General features: G+C 37.6%; 1 protein-coding gene across 1 annotated transcript in view; it reads left to right on the forward strand.

The window, feature by feature from the left end:
• LOC150094911 (arylsulfatase B-like) overlaps window positions 1–23,292 on the forward strand; it is a 46,795-nt gene extending 23,503 nt beyond the window's left edge. Inside the window, exons 5-9 of the mRNA XM_090411148.1 lie at window positions 6,704–6,826; window positions 10,735–10,861; window positions 11,499–11,795; window positions 19,497–19,957; window positions 23,134–23,292. Coding sequence (XP_090267274.1) covers window positions 6,704–6,826; window positions 10,735–10,861; window positions 11,499–11,795; window positions 19,497–19,957; window positions 23,134–23,292 — 1,167 coding nt within the window. The remainder of the gene's footprint in view (window positions 1–6,703; window positions 6,827–10,734; window positions 10,862–11,498; window positions 11,796–19,496; window positions 19,958–23,133) is intronic.
• The last annotated feature ends 395 nt before the right edge of the window (window positions 23,293–23,687 follow it).

Raw genomic sequence — 23,687 nt, forward strand, 5'->3', positions numbered from 1 at the left:
TCCACATTTTAAGCATCTATATTCCGCTCTGCATAGATTCTGGGCATGGCCAAACTTCTGGCACCTGTGGCACTGCCCAGAAGATGATCTTTTACGGAGTGGTTCCGGTCTGACGATGAGACCACAGACTGTTTTTAAGTTGTAAATATCCTTGTATATTTTATGAATCTCAACAAGGACCAATGGCAATGGAGTCTTGTCAGCTTTGTACATTCTGCTCACTTTGACTGGGAGCAGATCCTTAGAATTTAGGTCACCAGCTATTTTTGCTGTGTCAATGTCTCCACAGACACCACGAAGGACTAATTTTAAGTTTTTTTCGGAGCTGAGCGCAAAGGTATGATACTGGATGCCTCTGTCGTCCAGTTCTTTGGACAACCTTCTATAGTCTGTCACTGTTGCTGGCTGGATCTTTATGCCTTCATCCATGTTTTTGGCCTTAATGAAGCCAATATGCAAATTGGACATTGTGGATCTTAGATCTGAGATTGCCCACTTATGCTTTTCTCTAAGGATGATCGGAGGCACCTTTTCTTTGGGAGAAATAGCGGCGTCCGAACGTTTAGAATCCTGTTTCATTTGACTATTGTCATTGTGCGGTTCATCTGTTGTTCTTCGCTTTTTGCGTGCACGTACTTCTACGAAGTCTGAAGGAGTAGAAGGCACCGATTCTAAATGATCTTTCAGCGACAACGTCTGAGACACATTCGGACGGAAACGTGTCATACAGTTTCACTTTTCCCGGCCAATTATCACTCAGCAGCTTTCTCAGTCTGAGGAATTCCTTATATACATCCTCGAACCTGGTTTCATTCACAAGTTTTGCCATTTCAAGACAGATGGAGAAAGAGTAGAGATTTCTTAGGTGTCCCGAGCAGGTAAAGATAATCCTGTGGACTTTTGAGGGTCCACTAGCAAATTCCGTAGACACTCTTAGCTGTCCAGCAGCAATAAAACGTCACTATAAGAAACAAACAAAGGCGATACTAGCGGCTGTAGGCCTAGCGTATTGCCCTTGTAATTACAAATGACTTACCTGATAAACACTATGGAAAATAAAGTGACTGTTTATGGTAGCAAGCAATTATCTACTATTACTAATGAAATAAACATAAATATAAATCGCTAAAAACATATCAAACCAATTCATAATTCATCATCAATAATACACGACACTAAACACTAACACACGAGCCGCCATCTTTTCTAGTTTCTCCAAGAGTTGTTTTCATTGAACTACAGCATGGCCATCCAAGGGTACTGAATCTTAAAGTTCTTAAAAGAACTGGGTGATGGACTGAGTCCTTGACTCTTTATCCCGTCATCTGAATGAAGAAAATCTGTGTGGATGGAGTGTTATTGAGCTAAAAAGCTGTTGTCATGGCTGGGTAACGGCAATAGCCGAGCCTCAGTTAAAACTTCATTGGCTACAACATTGCCATATTTAAAGGTAAAGCCGTCTCTAAAAATTCGGACGATCCCTAGGCCACTCATTCCTGGGCGAAAGACCGTCCATCTGAGTGTTGGCTCCACTCAGTGATGGCCTTCCACCCACACGCCACCACCGAGCAGAACCGCTCAAATTCCGAAGAAAATCATTCACCGAAAAGCCCCTCAGCGGGCCGTGCCGGAGAACACTTTCCCCGGAGATTCAAATTGCTCCCTTAAGGCAAAAACCTTAAGAGAGCGTACTCATAACTCTCGAATCTCAGCGCCTCTGGGGGATAACAGCAACAGCCGAACCTCAGTTAAACTTCATTGGTACAGCCATTGCCATCCAACAAATCATCATCGGCCTGTAGAGTAAGACAGACTGAGAGTCAGCAGATAGTAGGAGAGGAAATAAAGATAGAGTGCATAGTAGTAGGGTAGGTAAAAGAGGCCTCAGTTGACCTGTTTTAGCTATTTGCCCTCCAGGGGCGATTCTAAAACGGTCGTTGATTTTTCACTTTAGAAGAAAAGGAAAAATCCTAAAAAGGAAACATGGAACAAAAACAAAAACATGAAGTACAGAGAAAATAAAACTATATAGAAAGAACTGGAAACCAAAAAAAAAAGAAAGGTGGGGGGAAAAGGGTCTGGCCTAAGTGATGCAGCTCTCAAGAAGCTGCACCGTCTCGCTGTAGGCCTTCGACGTTCAGGTTCTCAGGCCCTCCCCCCCCCACCTGTTGGAACTAGAGAACTATTGCTGTGGACAGGAAACCATGGGATGGTTATTGTGACTGTCGCTTTTTGTGGGCAGTCATTATTCTTTTATCCACCTCACTTCCCTTGGCCATGTCTAATTTGGAGAGCTATGAAGAACGCCGATGCCGCCTCCTCGTCTATGTCCATGGCTAGCGGTACTTGCTGAGGGGTGATTTGGCTGATGTCTTCAACAAATAAGTCACCCTATTTTGCACTAACTACATTTGAACCATATTTCCCAGTGAGGAGGAGCCCAGGTTCCCCTATTCTCACTATTGCATCTTGAAATTTTCCTGCCACCCCAGGGATACCTTTAACTAGATGCTTTAGAGTCTCCCCTGCTTTTGCATGAGGAGTCTCCAATTCTTCTGTTTCTGCTGGTTTTATTTTTTTCATCTCTTTTTCCTCTGGACTCAGAGGTCTTTTGAAGGGGGCGCGCTTGCCTCCATGTTTTCTGTTTTATTTACTTTTCCTTCTGCAGTGATTTCATCACGTGACACAGCTTGTTTATCGGCTGTTTCTCTTTCTTGGGTGTGCAGGCTATGGTTTCTGTGGAGGCTGCCTTTTCTTCTGTAGCCGTTATTTTGCCGTATGCCTCGTTTATAGTTGGAAAATCCGTGTTTCCCGACTCTTGTTCTGTAGTAGATGTAGGCTTCTCTACTGAGGAGACTGTGACTGGTATAATAGCACCTCCAATTTGTTACCCTGGAAGTCCTAAAAAGGACATCACTCATTGGATTGAATTTAAAAGTTCTTAAAAGAACTGGGAGATGGACTGAGTCCTTGACTCTTTATCCCGTCATCTGAATGAAGAAAATCTGTGTGGATGGAGTGTTATTGAGCTAAAAAGCTCTAGTCGTGGCTGGGTAACGGCAATAGCCGAGACTCAGTTAAAACTTCATTGGCTACAGCATTGCCGTTTGTTACCCTGGAAGTCCTAAAAAGGACACCACTCATTGGATTGAATCTAATAGTTCTAATAAGAACTGGGCGATGGACTGAGTCGTTGAGGATGGAATAGAAAGCCAAAAGTCCTTTTAGGACTTCCAGGGTAACAAATGGCAATGCTATAGCCAATGAAGTTTTTACTGAGGCTCGGCTATTGCCGTTACCCAGCCATGACTAGAGCTTTTTAGCTCAACAACACTCCACCCACACAGATTATCTTCATTCAGATGACGGAATAAAGAGTCAAGGACTCAGTCCATCGCCCAGTTCTTTTAAGAACTTTAAGAACTGAGTCGTTGACTCTTTATCCCGTCATCTGAATAAAGAAAATCTGTGTGGATGGGGTGTTATGAGCTAAAAGCTCTAGTCATGGCTGGGTAACGGCAATAGCCAAGCCTCAGTTAAAGCTTCATTGGCTACAGCATTGCTATCCGCTACCCTGGAAGCCCTAAAATGGACTCATAAGTCTCACTCTTGAAATCCGCCTCCTCTCATTGGATTGAATCCTTATAGTCCTTATAAGGACTGGCTTATAGGGGCGAAGCAAGAATGCTTTTCATCTTCCCCGTTATCTGTAGAGGACAGTGTAAGTATAAGGTGTTATTGAGCTATTAAAGCTCTGATCATGGCAAGAGGGTAACAGCAATAGCCGAGCCTCAGTTAGAACTTCATTGGCTACAGCATTGCCATCCATTACGCTCCAAGAGTATTATTAATCACCGCATCTCACAGTCGATTAACTCATTGGATTGAATCATATGAGGACTGGTTTAAAGGGGCGAAGCAAGAATGCTTTTCATCTTCCCCGTTATCTGTAGAGGACAGTGTATTGATAAGGTGTTATCGAGCAATTAAAGCTCTGATCGTGGCAGGAGGGTAACAGCAATAGCCGAGCCTCAGTTAGAACTTCATTGGCTACAGCATTGCCATCCATTACCCTCCAAGGATATTGGACTGAATGAATCAATCACCGCATCTCACGGTCGATTGAACCCATTCCACCCATTGGATTGAATCCTTATAAGGACTGGCTTAAAAGGGCGAAGCAAGAATGCTTTTCATATTCCCCGTTATCTGTAGTGGACAGTGCAGGGATAAGGTTATTGAGCTATTATTAAAGCTCTGATCATGGCAGGAGGGTAACAGCAATAGCCGAGCCTCAGTTAGAGCTTCATTAGCTACAGCATTGCTATCCATTACCCTCCAAGGGTATTGGATTGAATGAATCAATCACCGCATCTCACGGTCGATTGTAGGGATTAGTTGTTATTGAGCTATTAAAGCTCTGATCATGGCAGGAGGGTAACAGCAATGATCATGGCAGGAGGGTAACAGCAATAGCCGAACCTCAGCTAGAACTTCATTAGCTAAGCATTGCCATCCATTACCCTCCAAGGGTATTGGAATATTTAATACCCTCAGGATCGTGCCGATGAATGCTTGTTGTGGAAGAGGTAATACTTTGAGCATATGCATAAGAAAGTGCTTTTCATCTTCCCCGTTATCTATAGAGGACAGTGTAGGGATAAGTTGTTATTGAGCTATTAAAGCTCTGATCATGGCAGGAGGGTAACAGCAATAGCCGAGCCTCAGTTAGAACTTCATTAGGTACAGCATTGCCATCCATTACCCTTCAAGGGTATTGGAATATACAATACCCTCAGGATCGTGCCGATGAATCTTCAAAAAGCTGTCCACCCCCCCCCCCCCCCACCCCCCCCCCCCCCCACCCCCCCCCCCCCCCACCCCCCCCCCCCCCCACCCCCCCCCCCCCCCACCCCCCCCCCCCCCCACCCCCCCCCCCCCCCACCCCCCCCCCCCCCCACCCCCCCCCCCCCCCACCCCCCCCCCCCCCCACCCCCCCCCCCCCCCACCCCCCCCCCCCCCCACCCCCCCCCCCCCCCACCCCCCCCCCCCCCCACCCCCCCCCCCCCCCACCCCCCCCCCCCCCCACCCCCCCCCCCCCCCACCCCCCCCCCCCCCCACCCCCCCCCCCCCCCACCCCCCCCCCCCCCCACCCCCCCCCCCCCCCACCCCCCCCCCCCCCCACCCCCCCCCCCCCCCACCCCCCCCCCCCCCCACCCCCCCCCCCCCCCACCCCCCCCCCCCCCCACCCCCCCCCCCCCCCACCCCCCCCCCCCCCCACCCCCCCCCCCCCCCACCCCCCCCCCCCCCCACCCCCCCCCCCCCCCAACCCCGACTCCTGAGCAGAACCGCTCAAATTCCGAGGAAAATAATTCACCGACAAGAACCCCTCAGCGGGCCCTGCCGGAGAACACCCTCCCCGGAGACTCAAGGTGCTCCCTTAAGGCAAAAACCCTAAGGGAGCGAACTCAAAAACTCACACCCAGGATAACATAACAACAACAGCCGAACCTCAGTTTACTTCCTCGGTTCAGCATTGCCATTTGTTACCCGGGAAGTCCTAAAAAGGACTTTTTCAGTCTTCCGAGCCGATGAATGCTTGTTGTGGAAGAGGTAATACTTTGAGCATATGCATAAGAAAGTGCTGTTTATCGGTTTATCATAAATAAGAAGCTAAATTTCTTTATTTTGGAAATTAAAATTAACAGATATAAGAAATATTATAAATACATCTTTATTTCATAACTAAATATTTTGAAACTTTGGAAATTTCGAAACGGGCCATGAGAATGTGAGAATACAACATTTGACATCGGTGTTTGCCTTGGTTGCGATATTCAAAACACTTAATAAGTGCCGGTTATTTTCTCTGCCCAGAAAAAATTGCTTGAAATTTTTCTACTGGAGAGAACTTTCAGATTGCAGAAATTCAGTGAGCAAACTTGGATTTCATATTTTACAATGGCCTGTTTACATTCCCTGAATTTAAACAGTCTTCTTTATTAGATTCGTATGTCGCACCTTCTGAAACTTATAAGGTCTATAAAAATTAATTTGTAAAAATGAGTCACAAAAGCTCCCAGTCGTTTCTTCCCTAAATTGATTATATTGCCTCTTGACACATTTATTATCCGATGGATAATAAATTATCATATAGCATAAAATATTATGTGACAAACAACTTTCCGTTGAACTATTCCCAATCATGACAGCTACTGATGAGAATGAAAGAGGCGCGCATGCGTACAAAACTTAAGTTGGTGAACAACAATCGATTTCAATTCTATAACTATCACCTATTTCGTTTAAAAGATATGCGCTCAAAATACTGGCGTTCTTTCTTGGGAGCGCTGGGTATACTTTTAAACACATTTCTACTTTGTGTTCAGATAAGCCTATAAAAAGAAAATTGCCATTTTATTTCCCAAATGAAAAGGCTATTTAGCCTCAGACCGAGTTCCTAATTACAATACTAACCTGATGATCTACTGAATAGTGGATATTTGTTGGAAGTCTGAAGTGACTTCAAAATTGTATGGAAAATAACGTGTATTTAAATTATTTTACATCTCTGTAGTTGTATGTACCAAAGGAATATGTTAAAAAGTAAGATAAAATTAAAGCATATAAATTTACATGAATATCAATATTTTTGCACTTATTTATCTTTAGTTCAATGCGGTCTCATCATTTATCCATTTAGATCTACTGGGGTATAGACTTCCATGATGGACTGGAACCCGTTACTGACAAACGAGGCCAGTACAGTACACACTTGTTTACTGAAAGGGCTATTAAGATTATTGAAAACCATAACACTTCGCAGGTAAGTTTACGCAAATATTGTAGAGTCTTTAATTTATCAACTATTTCAGTGTCTTTCGTCTGTGAACTTGTACAAAAGTATAAAAAAAAAAACGAACAATATTATCATCATTTTTTCAAGTAGGATTTTACAAAGTGTGGGATGCGCCACCTAGTGAGGCCTAACTCTCAAAGTTTAGGAATGTGAAAAGCAGTCCAAGTAATGGCTTTGATCACGAAGCCATTAATTGGTAAATGTCTGTACAAATCTGCTAGTTAAAAACACGGCAATATGGAAAATTATAACGCATTTAGAATGAATCTCTCAATTCAAATATACATATATTTTAAAGCTATAAATTAAAATTATGATTCCTCTTAAATCTGTTGTGTTATTATTATGCGGTTTAATGCTTTACTAATGATAAAATGTATTTATTTATTAAATTTCGATAAATACAATCGCCATTAATTTTTTTATTTGTGAAATTATAAATTTCACATTTGTAATTTGTAAAAATGAATGAATTTTGCATTCATTCACAGACTCTTTCATAACTTCAAGCAATATAAGGACTGGTTAAGCTGTCGGCCCTTGCATAACTAAATTAGGTAATACTTGGGAATACTCGACAGCTATCTGTTTAGGTTCAAGCCTGTGCAACTCTACGTACAATCCCTGCAGCTTCAGCTAGGAGGACAGTCGAATATATATATATTAATTTCTTCTGTTCTCCTAGACACGTTGCCTTTTTTGGCAGGAAAAAAAAAACCTGATTTCCGGAAGTAAAGCCGTTCTACTTCTGTAGACATCAGTAGCACGGGTGCCACTTTAAACCAGATCAAGATCAAGATAAGATAAGGAATCCTAACGTGTTGTGTTGTTTGTTCAGACGATGACGTCATTGTGTGTGACGTCACGTTGTTTGTTTTGTTCGCGTATGGAATTATGGGTGATGATTAGAGATAAGGATTCGTGTCGTGATTGGTGGGGCAGTTTAAACCAAATAGGGGTAGGGTGAATGGGGGAAGCGACGTTAGTGTCGTGGATGTATGTTGTTATCAGATGAAGATAAGTGATTATATAAGTGATTTGTTAGTTGTCAATAAGTGACGTTATTGTTTTAAATGGAAAAGGAAGATTATTAGTGGATAAGGATTCGTGGCGTGATTGGTGGGACACTATGTACAAAATAGGGGTAGGGTGAATGGGGAAAGTGTGTGTTGTGGATATAAAATTCAAGTTTTTTGGAATATTGGCATTTAGAAGAGCCATTCTGGAAAGACTCTAAGTAATTTAAATTATCATTAGAATTTCTAGACTACATACAAAAGGTGTTGTAATCCTTTAACTGTCCGTTTATTTTAATTTATTTTTTAAATGCCATTTAGTTTTTCTCTTGACTGTAAAGTAAAATATACCAATAGCCATACATTTTGTAAAAAAGATAACGTTAATTAGAAAAATAATTAAGTTTATGATCTTAAATGTAGATCAAAATATTCGGATGAGTTACGTATATGAGAAAAAAAAGTGTGTGTGTGAGGAGACACTAGCATATAATTAAATTATTCTGAAAAACTCGAAACGCTGCCACCAGTTAGACTCTACCGTACTCAAAGAATTCCCAGAGCCTTTAACAGGAAAGAAATACCTCAAACTATATTGGAAAATTAGAACTGCCATCTATAGACATCCAAAGACAAAACTTGATGATAATGATGGATGTTTGTCACCCTGTGAAAATTCCAAGATATCTTATCTCAAAAACATCGCCCACAATTCCATAGGCAAACCAAAACACCATGTGATATCACAGAGAGAGACATATGTTCCTCCGAAATTTCCAAACACATGACGTCACGATTCCTTATCTCTAAAAGTACCCACAATCTTTACGCGAACCAAACACACCACGTGACGTCCCTGACAGAAGGGTGGGGGACCCAGCGAAATTCCAAACATTCCAACTTTATCTTATCGCTATCCATCATCCATAATGCCATACGCAAATCATTTACTTATCTACAGCTCATAACTACACATATTCACGACACGGACGTCACTTCCCCCATTCACCCTACCCCTATTCGGTTTAAACTGCCCCACCAATCACGACACGAATCCTTATCTCTAACCTTTTCCATTCAAAACAATAACGTCACTTATTTACAACTATCAAATAAATTACGTCACTTATCTTCATCTGATAACATCACACATCCACGACACGATTCCTTATCTTATCTTGATCTTGTTCAAAGTGCCCCACCAATCACGACACGAATCCTTATCTCTAATCATCACCCATAATTCCATACGCGAACAAAACAAACAACGTGACGTCACACGCACAATGACGTCATCATCTGAACAAACAACACGTCACGATTCCTTATCTTATCTTGATCTTGATCTGGTTTAAAGTTGCATCCGTACTACTGATCTCTACAGAAGTAGAACGGTTTTACTTCCGGAAATCAGTTTTTTTTTTCCTGCCAAAAAAGGCAAAGTGTCTAGAAGAACAGAAGAAATTAATAGATGTATTCAACTGTCCTCCTAGCTGAAGCTGCAGGGATTGTACTTAGAGTTGCACAGGCTTGAACTCAAATAGATAGCTGTTGACTCAAGGTATTCCCTAATTTAGTTATGCAAGGGCCGACAGCTTAACCAGTCCTTATGTTGCTTGAAGTTATGAAAGAGTCTGTGAATGAATGCAAAATTCGTTCATTTTTACAAATTACAAATTTGTGAAATTACAAATGTGAAATTTATAATTTCACAAATAAAAAAATTAATGGCAATTGTATTTTGCTACCATTAACCTGAGAATCGTGCCTAGTGGAAGACAGAGTAAAGGTGTGTGTGTTTGTTGGTGAGGCAGAGTAAGCAACTGAGGTCAAGGATTCTATTACTGTACTTATTCGTAATCAGAATGTTTGTTGTTTCTAAAAATTGCATCATTACTTTTTTGAAATCGATTCCTGATTATTTTGGGTAATGACCATTATTTTTACGTTTGCAGTTAATTTTCTTATGTCTAGCACGACAATTTTTTTTTGAAAGAATTGAGAATTTGCAGCATAAAATATTCCTCACCCATAATTCCAATGATGAATTATGGGTAATGAATCTTATCTAATGATCCGTTTTAAGAAATGTATTCTTTAACTTTAATTTTAATATAAAGCCATTTATATTAGACTTACTAAAACTCCCATAAAGAATATTTGAGTTGTTCTGCTGTCCCATTCAAAAAGAAACTTCATTTTTGGAGTAGAAGCAACTTCATCTCCACCTCACGCAATCTATGTGCTCTTAACTACTGCGGTTCACCCTTTGTAAGTTGGTATCGATAAAAATAATTGTCTTAATGGTGGCGAAAGTATAGATAGATTTGATCTGATGGCTTAGGCCTCACTGCAAAATATCAATCTGCTTCATGGGTTTTTGGTAAATATTAAATAAAAATGTTAAAATATTAAAAGAAAGAACGACCTATCGTTACCTTGAGTCCATTTCTACAATCGTTCCCCATATGAAACTGGCCATTTTAAACAAAAACTTTCACTGAAACTGATGATGGCGGCACTCTAATGATACATCCCAGAAATGTTTGATAACTTATATACTTTGTTCACCTATCGTTTTTAGTTCTGATGAAATCTAGAAGATTCTTCTATCGCGAACATGCTAGATAGTTCCATAACGCATCGTTTTCAACATTATCACTATAAAAATATTGACTTATTTTATTTCAATATATAAAAGAAGTCTACGAAATTTTGGAATTATTACATGACTACTAACGTTTGTAATGAAACTATGTTAAAAATCAAGGCAATGATATATATATAGCGAGATCGCAAACATTTATGAGAGATATAACTTAACTTGTTTCAATGATGAGACCTATGTATTCCCAACAGCCACTGTTCCTGTATTTACCTCACCAAGCCGTACACGTAGGAAATGATTATTTTCGGTTGCAGGTACCACCAGAATATGAGGAGAAATTCTGTCACATTAGCGATCTGAACAGAAGACAGTTTGCAGGTAGTTCAACAATTTTTTTTTTCTAAAAAAGTTTTATTAAAATCAAAAATGCAAACCATTATAATGCATCTTTTAAATTAATCTAAAATATTGCAGAATAGTTTGGCTAAATATTGTAATCATTATAATAGCGTAACCAGGAGTAAGCCAGGCCATTAATTCTAGCTAAAGTATGATGATTATACCACAGCTAGTATGCAGCATTAGCCAATCACAGAACAGCTGGGCCAAGACTATCAGTGATTTTAATTGATACACACGAGGAAAGTGCGGCAGGAAAGTGCTGCCATCTCGTGGTACCTAAACTTAACCCTATCGGTTTTTGCTCTCCGTTAAATCCGTTTTTTTTTTTTTTTTAAATCCGTAAACCAAAAATTCAGGGGCTAAAAATAAGAATTGATTATATGATTATTATTACATCCTTTTTGTTGTGAATTAGTCATGAATGACTAAAATATTTAATTAATCTCATCCTTCAGTATGGACGTTGAAATTAGCATGTGGGACAGTAACAATCACTGCTAAATTTCCTAGTTACGCCACCTGATAATCAGACAGTGATTCAACTTTGCATTATTTGTAATTGTTTGTTAAATTATTCAATTCTCACGTGTTCGTTTATCTAAAAATCATTTAGCGATGACATCAACGTTGGATGAGGCTGTTGGGTTAGTCGTGAAAGCTCTGGACAAAAAGGATCTGTTAGACAATAGCGTTATCATCTTTTCTACGGATAATGGAGGACCGGCCTATGGATTCTGGAATTCATCGGGGTCCAACTGGCCATTAAGGGGCGCTAAGAATACGTTATGGGAAGGAGGAGTGAGAGGAACTGGTTTTATCTGGAGTCCCTTACTGAACAACTCAGTAGGCAGAATAGCTAACCAACTGATGCATATCACTGATTGGCTACCAACTATTTATACTGTTGCAGGTAAGTGTACTACAATATCTTTCTCCAAGAGGGTGTCTATTAATGAACATATCTGTTTACCAATTGAGGCAATGCAGTCATTCTCATCTGTATATCACTACACATGGTAATAGTCACTCCCAGAGCGATGATATTTGGTAATCTACTGCATTCTTATGTGTCAACTTCTATAGATCATATAACATACTGCTAAAGATGCATGTCTCAAGAACGCTTAGTTTGGTTTTTAAGCTGATATTCCTGCTCTTCCAAATTTTGTCCATGGATTTAGCGCTGTTAAAGCCTTTGCAGTCCTAATTTTAAATTCTTTTTTTTCAGTTTAGATCATGTGTTATACAACTTCCAAGATAGGTAAACTGTTTTACATTCTCAAGTTCCTTTCCCTCTACAATAATCTTTTTTCAATCTACCTTTCACAAAAAAACCATTGTTTTTGTCTTTTCTATGTTTATTCTCAATCTATCTTCTCCCTTCTCTATTTAGATTACGTATCATTTGCTGAAGTTTCATTTCGTCTTCTTCAAGTAAAACAATCCCATCTGCAAAGCACAGGTGGTTGAGTCTTATTCCACCAATGGAAATTCCTGTGTCCTCATTTCTGATTCTATCCATCAATCTCTCCAAGTAGAAATCTATACAAGCAGTCAGTTTTGTACAAATCTCCATATGACGTCACAACATTATGATTTTTTATAGCAATCTTGATTATTTAACAAGCTATCGTATTTCCATTTAATACAGATGTTTTCAAAGTATAATTTTCGTTCAATGTGAATTGAATAATGATCGTGTTTAGTTGCAAAATCAGTTGATGATGATGTAACTATAACAAAATAAAACTAAAGTGTTTTTATCTACAGATTGAATGACTATGTAGATAAATAGTACAAAAATAAACGAGTCGAACTATTGCAATGACTTTTATTTTTGAATAAACTGAGTTCTTATTCATTATTATTTAATTTGTCAAGTGTTTACTCAAATCATCGACAGCAATCGAAAGAATATGTTCTGTTATGAATGTATTACCATTGGATAGAGCGTGGAAAGAAATTTGACTTCCTGGTCTGTAGCTAGTTCAAAGTCAACAAGAACATTTTTAATTTCTACGAAAAATTTATAAATGACTGAAGTTGAATATTTCCCTCTTTAGAGGCATCTGTAGTTAAAATCACTAAACCGAATGAGACCAAATTTCATATTGAGACTCTTGAAGGCATGGGGAGATGACTTCCGCGCAAAAAAAAAAAAAAGTACCAAAAGTCGCCGATAGGGGAAATTTTGGCACTGGCGGAGCCGAAAGCAGTCAAATTGCAGTAAATGCAGATAAAAATTATTATGCAAATTTTACTGTGCGTACCTGACAGAAGTGCCACCAATTCCGCTTAAAAAGGGATTGGGAACGTTCAGGCAGTCATTCGAATGACTGACGAATTGTGCTCAATGTGCGTCCAACTTTGCCTCAATGAGCTTTACTTGTTAAGTTTTTACACATCACTCCATGTGACTTTTGACTGTGAGGGTATTTGAAATCCGTTGTGTATGTTGGTGGCATTCCCAACTTGCATGTCTTCAAAGAGAACATAAAACGGGCTGTTATGAACATCCAGTCCGACTCCTTACGCTCAACTGTAGAGCAAGTCGCACAGCGGATGCAATTTGTTATACACAAGAAAGATCAGCACATTGAAAGTCGTGTATGTGGTCCAGGGGACCCTGATTCTGATGAATAAAACATTATTTCCTGTGAGTTCGATCATTACATTAATTTTTGTGTCTCTCGCAAGTTATCGTTTTAGTTTAATTATTATTATTATTATTATTATTATTGTAACGCGCCGCATCCAGCTGGAACGAGAGACGCGGCTCGCTTACACCGACGAAATGTTATTTTTCCATTTTATCTGCCATTAATGTAATTATCCTCTTGTTTTCAGCTCCATTAGCGCCAAAATTTCCCCTATAGCCGACTTTTGGTACTAATTTTTTTTTTCGCAGAAATCATCTCATGTCTTCAAAAATCTCAACATAAAATTTGGTCTCATTCCGTTTATTGGTTTTAGCTACAGATGCCTCCAAAGAGGGAAAGTTATTTTATGGCCACCCTATATATATATATAGAGTATAAAGTATATATATATATATATATATATATATATATACTAGGCGGGCTCCCCCCCCCCCCCTGGCACCTACGGCGCCCAATCCCCGAGTTCCAGGTTGGTAAGACAAAAAACGTGACATAAAAACGTTTCAAATTTCGGCTTATCTTTTTATATATATAGAGTAGATATATATATATAAAGACCCTGTGTAGCTCGGTGGATGTGGCGTTTGCACACCCCGCCGCTTGACCGCACGAAAGAAGACTTCATTTCGAGTCTAGTCGTCGACTACAGGAAATTCTTCTAAACCTTTTTTAGAAGCGATTCCCGAGTTAATCGATCTCTGGCACGGGCAAGAGGGGTTTTTTCTCCCGGAAACTCGGGTTTTTCGTCCTGTATACTCAAGAAAATCGACTGTAGAACCCATATTATTTCAGAGATTAAATATATTGTGTTAAGGTTAGGGACCACGACATGGCGGCACTTGTTGAGCCGTCTCTGTTTACTGCGTGCCACCTAATTAGTGATAGCCTTGGGCCAGCTATCTCTGATTGGCTACCAGTGGAGACTGAACTGCCCACTCAGTCTACAGAAGTTAGATAGGGCTAAACGGCCTCGCCAACTCCCTATATAGGTATTAAAAGGCGTTAGCTAAGGTATATATATATATATATATATATATATATATATATATATATATATATATATATATATGACAGAATGATCATTGACTCGGTTAACATACATAGTTTTATGAAAAAAATTGAATGACTAGAACCGAGATTTAATTAAAAAGGTTTTAATATAAACACACTACTAGTTTCGGCCTGTAACAGCCTTCTTCAGGTGACATTATAAAAGAAAAAACACTAAACATTGAGGGTTAAAAGACTATGAACATCATAGACAGTCTTTATACATAATTAGCATTAAAACGTTGTAGTTGTATTTGAAGCTGTTCTTTCATTTGTTGCATTGTTGGGAGAGTGCGTGCTTGCTGCATCACGTGAACGCCAGTACATGATTACAGCTGAATGACTATCAGGGAGGTTGTAGCTTAAGTTGTTATTTAGATGAACAGGATTGAAGATGATTTCTCTCGATTCCACAATTTTTCTCTCTATTTCGTCACTGCAACGGAAGATGTTTGTAGATTTTTCCCAGCAGACTTTGTGACTTTGGTTATCATCATTAGGATTAGCCGAGAAGAGGATATGACTTGATAATGCACTTGCTCGCTGTCTCTTGTAAGTAATGTCTCTCATGTGTTCTTCCATACGCATTTCGACAGATTTGTCTATCTGCCCGAAATAAGGAATATCGCAGTCACATAATATTTTATATACGCCAGGGTATTTGAGTTGATGATGACAAGGTTTTGGATGGCTAATTAAGGAACGGATCTTTGGAAGTGGAGTGAACAAGGTTCTGATATTGTATTTTTTTAGAACTTTTGCTAATTTATGTGAAACAGTACTTATGTAAGGAATAGATATATTGCCTTTGAATCTATTTGTTTCTTCTGAGTGATGTCTGGGAGGATTAAGGAGGAATTTGTTAATGCTTTTCTTGGAATATCCATTAACTTCGAAAGAAGTTTTCAGATGGTTTATTTCTGTAAGCAATTCATTTGGATCATCAAGAAGAGAACGGGCTCTATGTCCCAAGGTGGAAATTATTCCAAGCTTATGAGGAGGGAAATGATGGGATTGACTGTGCAGATATCTGTTGGTATGTGTGGGTTTTCTATATATCGATATTTTTAGTTTATCAGCAGAAGAGCGAGTCAGTTTGACATCAAGAAAAGGCAAGGAATTATCCGTTTTTAACACCTAAAGTTTGGAAACGTTATGTGGATGATGTCTTCATTGTTTGGAGCCATGGACATGAATCCCTTATGGTTTTCCTCGAACATCTCAATAGCCGACATCAAAGTATTAAGTTTACTGCTGAGCTTGAAACGGATAATTCCTTGCCTTTTCTTGATGTCAAACTGACTCGCTCTTCTGCTGATAAACTAAAAATATCGATATATAGAAAACCCACACATACCAACAGATATCTGCACAGTCAATCCCATCATTTCCCTCCTCATAAGCTTGGAATAATTTCCACCTTGGGACATAGAGCCCGTTCTCTTCTTGATGATCCAAATGAATTGCTTACAGAAATAAACCATCTGAAAACTTCTTTCGAAGTTAATGGATATTCCAAGAAAAGCATTAACAAATTCCTCCTTAATCCTCCCAGACATCACTCAGAAGAAACAAATAGATTCAAAGGCAATATATCTATTCCTTACATAAGTACTGTTTCACATAAATTAGCAAAAGTTCTAAAAAAATACAATATCAGAACCTTGTTCACTCCACTTCCAAAGATCCGTTCCTTAATTAGCCATCCAAAACCTTGTCATCATCAACTCAAATACCCTGGCGTATATAAAATATTATGTGACTGCGATATTCCTTATTTCGGGCAGATAGACAAATCTGTCGAAATGCGTATGGAAGAACACATGAGAGACATTACTTACAAGAGACAGCGAGCAAGTGCATTATCAAGTCATATCCTCTTCTCGGCTAATCCTAATGATGATAACCAAAGTCACAAAGTCTGCTGGGAAAAATCTACAAACATCTTCCGTTGCAGTGACAAAATAGAGAGAAAAATTGTGGAATCGAGAGAAATCATCTTCAATCCTGTTCATCTAAATAACAACTTAAGCTACAACCTCCCTGATAGTCATTCAGCTGTAATCATGTACTGGCGTTCACGTGATGCAGCAAGCACGCACTCTCCCAACAATGCAACAAATGAAAGAACAGCTTCAAATACAACTACAACGTTTTAATGCTAATTATGTATAAAGACTGTCTATGATGTTCATAGTCTTTTAACCCTCAATGTTTAGTGTTTTTTCTTTTATAATGTCACCTGAAGAAGGCTGTTACAGGCCGAAACTAGTAGTGTGTTTATATTAAAACCTTTTTAATTAAATCTCGGTTCTAGTCATTCAATTTTTTTCATAAATATATATATATATATATATATATATATATTTGAATATATATATATATATATATATATTCAAATTAAGTGGATATTGAATCCAACATTATTTCAAAGCCGAATAGAAAACAGAAACATTTCATGAAGACTGTTCCCAACCGATATCTAACCCAAATAGGAAGGATATCGTAGGAAATTGAAGGGGGTCAATATTGGCAGTCGCATGTCTATACGGAAACTACTGATTTCGGCGAAGAACAGGAAAGTTTCGGATTCGGTGGGTATGTGTACATTGAACCAAAATGACTGTATTATCTTAACTAAAATTTGGAAACTTCCAATTTTTATTAATTGTAAACAATAATTTTTATCCTCCCCTGTATTATACGCCGTGGCTTGAAATCGTAGGGGTGCTGCAATGTAAGTACATGCACACTGTAACACTTACAGTGTGCATGTAAATTTCGAAATTTACATGCACACTGGAAGTACAGTGTATACGTGTTTGGATAAAATATCAAAATTATGGTAAAATTAAAAAAAAAAATAAACATGAAAAAATATTGTTTATTATCGATAAAATTATACAGTTTGGTATAATTCAAAATTACTTAAAAATAAAATCCATTATCATAACCGTAATCATGTTCTAACATAAAAAACTATAACAAATGTTATATCTTAATTGTAATGTCCAAATATTTAAAGAGACGGAGTAAATACGAACACTACGAACACTCCACTACTGGCGCAAACTGCATATAAACAAGAGTGGAACTGCGCGACGGACAGTGCCGCATTACGCTAACAGCTCGCATCTCACTATGACGTGCATATGCTTGCTCGCGTAGCAATGACACTGTGGAAAACACAGTGTCACTAGCGTCCTTCACCCTCCTAAGCGCTAAAAGATGGATTTTTATTATTTTTTTAAAAAAATAAGAGAATTGTATAGGATTGTCGATGATAAAATTAAATATTACAAGCAAATATAAATAAATTAATAAATATATTTGTATCGAGAAAAATTGGGGGGTGCTGCAGTTTTGCAGTGCCTATGCACGAGCTCCCCCTGATTATACCTATAATCTTATATCTACTATACTCTACCACTATAGCATTCGACTCTCATCTTGTTTGAAATCCATTGTTGTTGTTATTTAGCTTTTTGATTTGTCAATTACACTGAAGAGGATTCGTATGTTTCGGATCGAAATATTCGACTATATACTTAAGTAACTAATCTTTTTGTGTTTAGATGTACTGGAGAAACATAGGCATGCCTTTATTTTCTAACGTAATATTTTTTCTTTTATCCGAAGAAAATTTTGTCTCAAAGAGCCTGAAAAAAAAAACAAACTAACAAATTAATTTTTATAAAATTGTCATCGAGATACAAGAGTGAAGAGTTTTGTCTATTAATGCATTAAAAAAAATTAATAGACTTGATGACAGATGGCGCTGTGTACAACCGCTTCCAGTGCAGTATGTTTGATCTGATCCTGTGGTTTCCTCTCTTTGAGAGGGTTGCAGCTGATTACTAGGGAGTTAGTGACGCAAGGTGGTTTCCTGTTGCCTTCCTTGCCGTATTGCTATGACTATAGCGTGTGTGTTCACAGGTCCGGTTTGCCTGCTTGCGGGATGAAAAACCCCAGATAAACTGGCGGAAAAAATCCTACTGTCCACGCCCAAGACAGGCTATGGCTGAATAAGATCCTTAAGTTCCTAATGTCGTCGACGAGAATCGAACCTAGGCCACTCCTTCCTGCGGAAGGAGTGGCCTAGGTTCTAAGCGCAAAGCCACTAGGCTAACCGCGCGGATCGCAGTATATCTATAACCAAAGAAATTGTAAGAATTGTTTTCTAAATTCAAGGATATAAAATATGATACCATTTCATTATTTTTTAAAATATGTGACACCTGTATGACCGGAAAAATAAGCATTTTATGATAGATGATTTTTATTTCTACATTAATATACACTGGTTGTCTGGTTTTTTTTAAAAAAAATAATATTACAAATATATTTACGGTTTCATTAAATTATCGAAAATATAGAAATCGAACATTTTCTTGATTTGTTCAAGCTCAGTTCATAAAGATCCAAAATTTAAATTAAAAAAATAAAGTAACTAAATTTAGAAAAACTGCAAAAAATAAATAAAATAAACAATACCCCCCCCCCCCGCCCAAATAAAAATTGTAATAGAAATTCTAATTCTAAATTAGAGATCGGGTTTGTCCTATATTCTATATATACTGTATATGTAATTTTCTTTCTTATTTACTTAAACTGTTTGCATATTTTTATCTCCTAATTAGACTATAAAGCAAGTCTGCAGTAAGTGAAATTACTTCATAAATATATTCAGATATATGAAAACATATTTAAATATATGTAAGAGTTTTTATATTTAGTAAAATATATTTATTTCGCGTAAAACATTAATAATATAATAAAATATCTATTTCATCATTTCGTCTGCTTTCTTACATGGCAGACGAAAACTAATTTGTCTAATTAGATGGCTAAATACTTTTATTTATTTATTTATTTTTTGCTTGTTTATTTGTTCTTCATAGGCGGTAATGTAAAAGATTTAGGAGAGATTGATGGAATTAATATGTGGGAAACGCTACAGTACGGTCGAGTATCTGAAAGAAAGGAAATTCTTCTTAACATCGACCCAATTGCTGGAGTATCTGCTTTAATCTCTGGCAACTACAAATACATCAACGGAACAAGTGAAAACGGACAATTCGATAGCTGGTATGGACCAACAGGGCGTACTGAACACACCTGCGAGAATGGACAACTGGATGCTTGGATATGGAATAAAGGTTCGATTGTGGGAGAAATACTTGCCAACAGAGGACGGCAGTTCCCTCCGAAGAGCTGCCGATGTCAACAAGGAGCGCAAATAAAATGCGGAGGAATACCAAAGAGTGCTTTAGAAAATTGTTCGCCTGATAAAGCTCCTTGTCTTTATGACATTGAAAAAGATCCTTGTGAATATCACAACATAGCAGACAATAATCCACAGGTGTGTAATTATTTTACTTTAATAATAATAAAAATAATAATAATTTATTTTTATTTTTTATTTTTTTAAAATTTATTATTTCTCAGATAAATTACATACATTATATGAACACAATTATGCATAACAAATACTTTCGCGTACATAAAGTGTTTTTTAAAATAATAATAATAACAATAGCTGTTTACAACATACTGTATATTATTATAATATTCATAATGATGATTATTAAAGATGTTTCTTTGCAATTTTACACTCTATATATACAATATCAATGGATATAATCACTCTATATTGCATACTTTTGTTACAGTTATTGCATACATTTTTTGATTACATATGATACATTACTTACATTGGTTTACATGTGATACGTACATTACGTACATTGGTTTACATGTGATACGTACATTACATGCACTTGGTTACACATGATACATCTTGGATGAAAACTAATTTCTCTGCTTTCATCCACGAAGCTTATATGTAAGCTTATCTGAGGATGACACCAGTTGGTTATTATTTATTTATCTTTTGCTGTGTCGGGAAGCTACGAAATCTATGATTGTGAAATTCGCGCGCGCGCACTCACACACACATACACACACGCACGCACACACACACGCACGCACATAATAATAATATTATTAATAGGTCATGAGCCGTTATTTTACTTTTATTAGGCTTATGAACTGAACTTAATTATTCTACATTCGGGAAAATTTATTTAAACAACTAAATTTAACGTAACCAAGTTAAATATATTGTGTCTTTTCGTAAAAACTGAACCACAATAAATTATAAAAATAATTATTTTTAATTCTAAATTAGTGCCATCTGTTGAGAAAAATCGGTATGATCAACTATTTATAAACACTCGTTTGTTAATAAATACTTCTTAATGGTTATTTTTGTTTTTACTTATACAAGTACTGTTTGGATATCTAATGTATTGGTTTAACCATTTTTATAGTTCACAAGACAATTTTTAGATTCTAGAGTCAAGGAATAAGTAATCGTTGACTTGAAAACGTTGAGCACGTGCTTTTATTTTATGTGACTGGCTTACCTGATTTTCTTTTGTTTCAATAATTAGAACACAGCGGATTAGGAAAATTAATTAGCTGTACAAACTAAGAAAAAAAAAAACTGTTCAGATAGTTTCATTTATATCACTGGGCTTAATTTTGGAGAGAGGTTAGTTATTTAGAATTATCTCAGAGCACTGTGCTCGTGAACACAGTTCATAGACCGTATATAATATCAGTTAACTGTTTTCTACTGCTTTGCTTATTTTTGTTAGCAGACGTTTAATAGAGACAGTCGTGTTAGACGTAGTATAATGTTTTAAGTAGCAGCATTAAATGCAAGAGAACACTAAATAGAATTTATGACTCCTATAGATTTTGCTCAATGTCTTGAGCTTCAGTCAGGGAAGGAGGGGGGGAGGAACAGAAGAATTGGTTATATTTAAATTATAAACACAAGAATGAGTCATACAGCATGCGTATACTCTCATGTGTCTTTACCGCAGCTGTACAAGTAGGAGGAAGCACTATTAGCGTTGCATAGAAGTAGGTAGAGTTGTATAATTCTTCTTCTTCTTTTATCCCTTCTAGTGTTAGGCCTACTGGCCTGTTACAGAACTATCTTAAGCCCTTCTAAGCCTTATACGTCCCGTGGATAAGGTGACGAGCCGTATACGTCCCGTGGATAAGGTGACGAGCCGTATGCCTCCCGGTATATGCTGTGACTGTAACTCGTGTTCACGGGACCGGCTTGCCTGCTTGTGGGAGGAAAAACCTCAGATTGTATGATTAATTATATTAATTATAATTCAACGCATAACTCGTTCTTGAGATGGGGTCAGAGGCAGAAGTTTCAGAAGTTCAAAAAAAAAAGAGAGAGAGAGAGAACAGTCTACTTTGACTAATATTATCCAGCCTACCGCTGTTCAACCCGATCCAACTCAGAACTAACTACGTTCTTTTTTTTTTAATATTAAATCACTGGTTATTCCAAAATCAATCAGAAATGACTATGCATATGTGCGTGTGTGTGTGTGTGAGAGAGAGAGAGAGAGAGAGAGAGCTCTAATTAAATAAAATAAACTTAAATCAGACAGCACAGATATGATCAAGAATGCTGACACTGTTGCACATATTCTAATTATTAACCTTCAATAAAAAAAAGTAAACAATCAACCTATGAGTATCAGGATGAGCTGTTACAGAATCTAGAAGGGAATAAAAAACTGAACTTTTAAACACATCAGTTACATTCCCATCCCCCACACTAATAAACATTAATAATCGTTGCTGTTTGAGATTCGATATGGAAATATCGAAAATAAACTATTCTCTATTCGAACACAAGGCTTCGTACGATGCTTGTCAGCCAATGGTTGTCTAATAAGATATTTTTTACCCTAAAATTTTTTGAGCTCCCTCTAAAATTTTGAGCCATGCGAAATGTTAGTTGTGCTACCCTTACATTGGAAGAATGTCACTCCGTTTTATGCATTTTTATTTAAAAGTTATTTGTTAAAAATTAAAACATTAGTAAACATAAAGTTGTAAAAAAAAAACAAGAAATTTTTTTTTTTTTTTTTTTTTTTTTTTTTGTAAAAATTGCTATGCTCCTGACTTCACTGTACTTGGGTGTGTGCGAGATGATCCCGCTTTGTTTTCTCTCTTCTTCCCTAGCTGCTGTCAAATATATATCAAAATCAAAATGGACCACCTAGAGTAAATTGAGCAAGATAAGTGAACTAGTACATTATTATTATGACGGCTAAACATACAACATACGCAACAGAAAATTTATGCGGGATCAAGTTTGACATGTAGAAATCAAAGGGATAGAGAATGATTTCGTTTTATGAATAAAGTCGATTTGATAGGTGCACGTGTACGTGCTGTCTACGATTATATAAATGTCGCTTGAATTTCATAACACCATGACCTCTTGCTGACAGCACAAGATCAATGTCAACTCCACTATTGTGTTTTAGAACTACTCGTGTAAAGAATGGAGGAGGGCTCTTTTTGTATATGTATATGAGTTTTGAATTGCTAATTATTTAAAAAATCTTAACTATTAATCAAAGGCTGAAAATGTGCTATCTATCCTCCCCGATTTTTCCTGCATTATATTTTTTTATTATATTTTATTATTAGGTTTTGGAAGCGATGAAGGAAAGAGTGGAAGAATTTGCAAAGCAGGCAGTTCCCCCAGTAACAGGACCTTTTGATAAACGTTCAGATCCCCGTAGGTATAATTTTACTGTTACACCTTGGATGGACGATTTACCCTCCATTACAGAATGCCCAGAATGACGAACATCTGTGCTGTGCAGTATATACAGTATATGTATTTAGACAAATCAATATATTTAAACATCTGCTATGCCGGTTTCTATGTATAACTGGAGAATAGTTGTTTTAATATTAGACGTGTCTATTCTTGGTTTGCCTTCTTATTTTGGTTGAAGTCGAAAGAAGGAAAGTCAACAATAAAAGCAGCAGCCTCAAATGAATACATCATAATCCTTTTGTAATTAATTACATTTGCGGAAGAGGCTGAGAATGGAAAGCACGTTTATGTAGCTGTAAGATACAAAACCAAAATGTTAGTTTATAAACTAGTTGATGCATTTTATCGAATTACAAGAAAATGTTTGAAAATTTCAGAATTTCAATATTAAGCATTTCAAATTAAAAATGCTCCCTTG

This window comes from Typopeltis vanoorti, chromosome 21, assembly GCF_054136105.1.
Source record: "Typopeltis vanoorti isolate ZY-2024b chromosome 21, IOZ_Tvanoo_1.0, whole genome shotgun sequence".
NCBI lineage: Eukaryota > Metazoa > Arthropoda > Arachnida > Uropygi > Thelyphonidae > Typopeltis > Typopeltis vanoorti.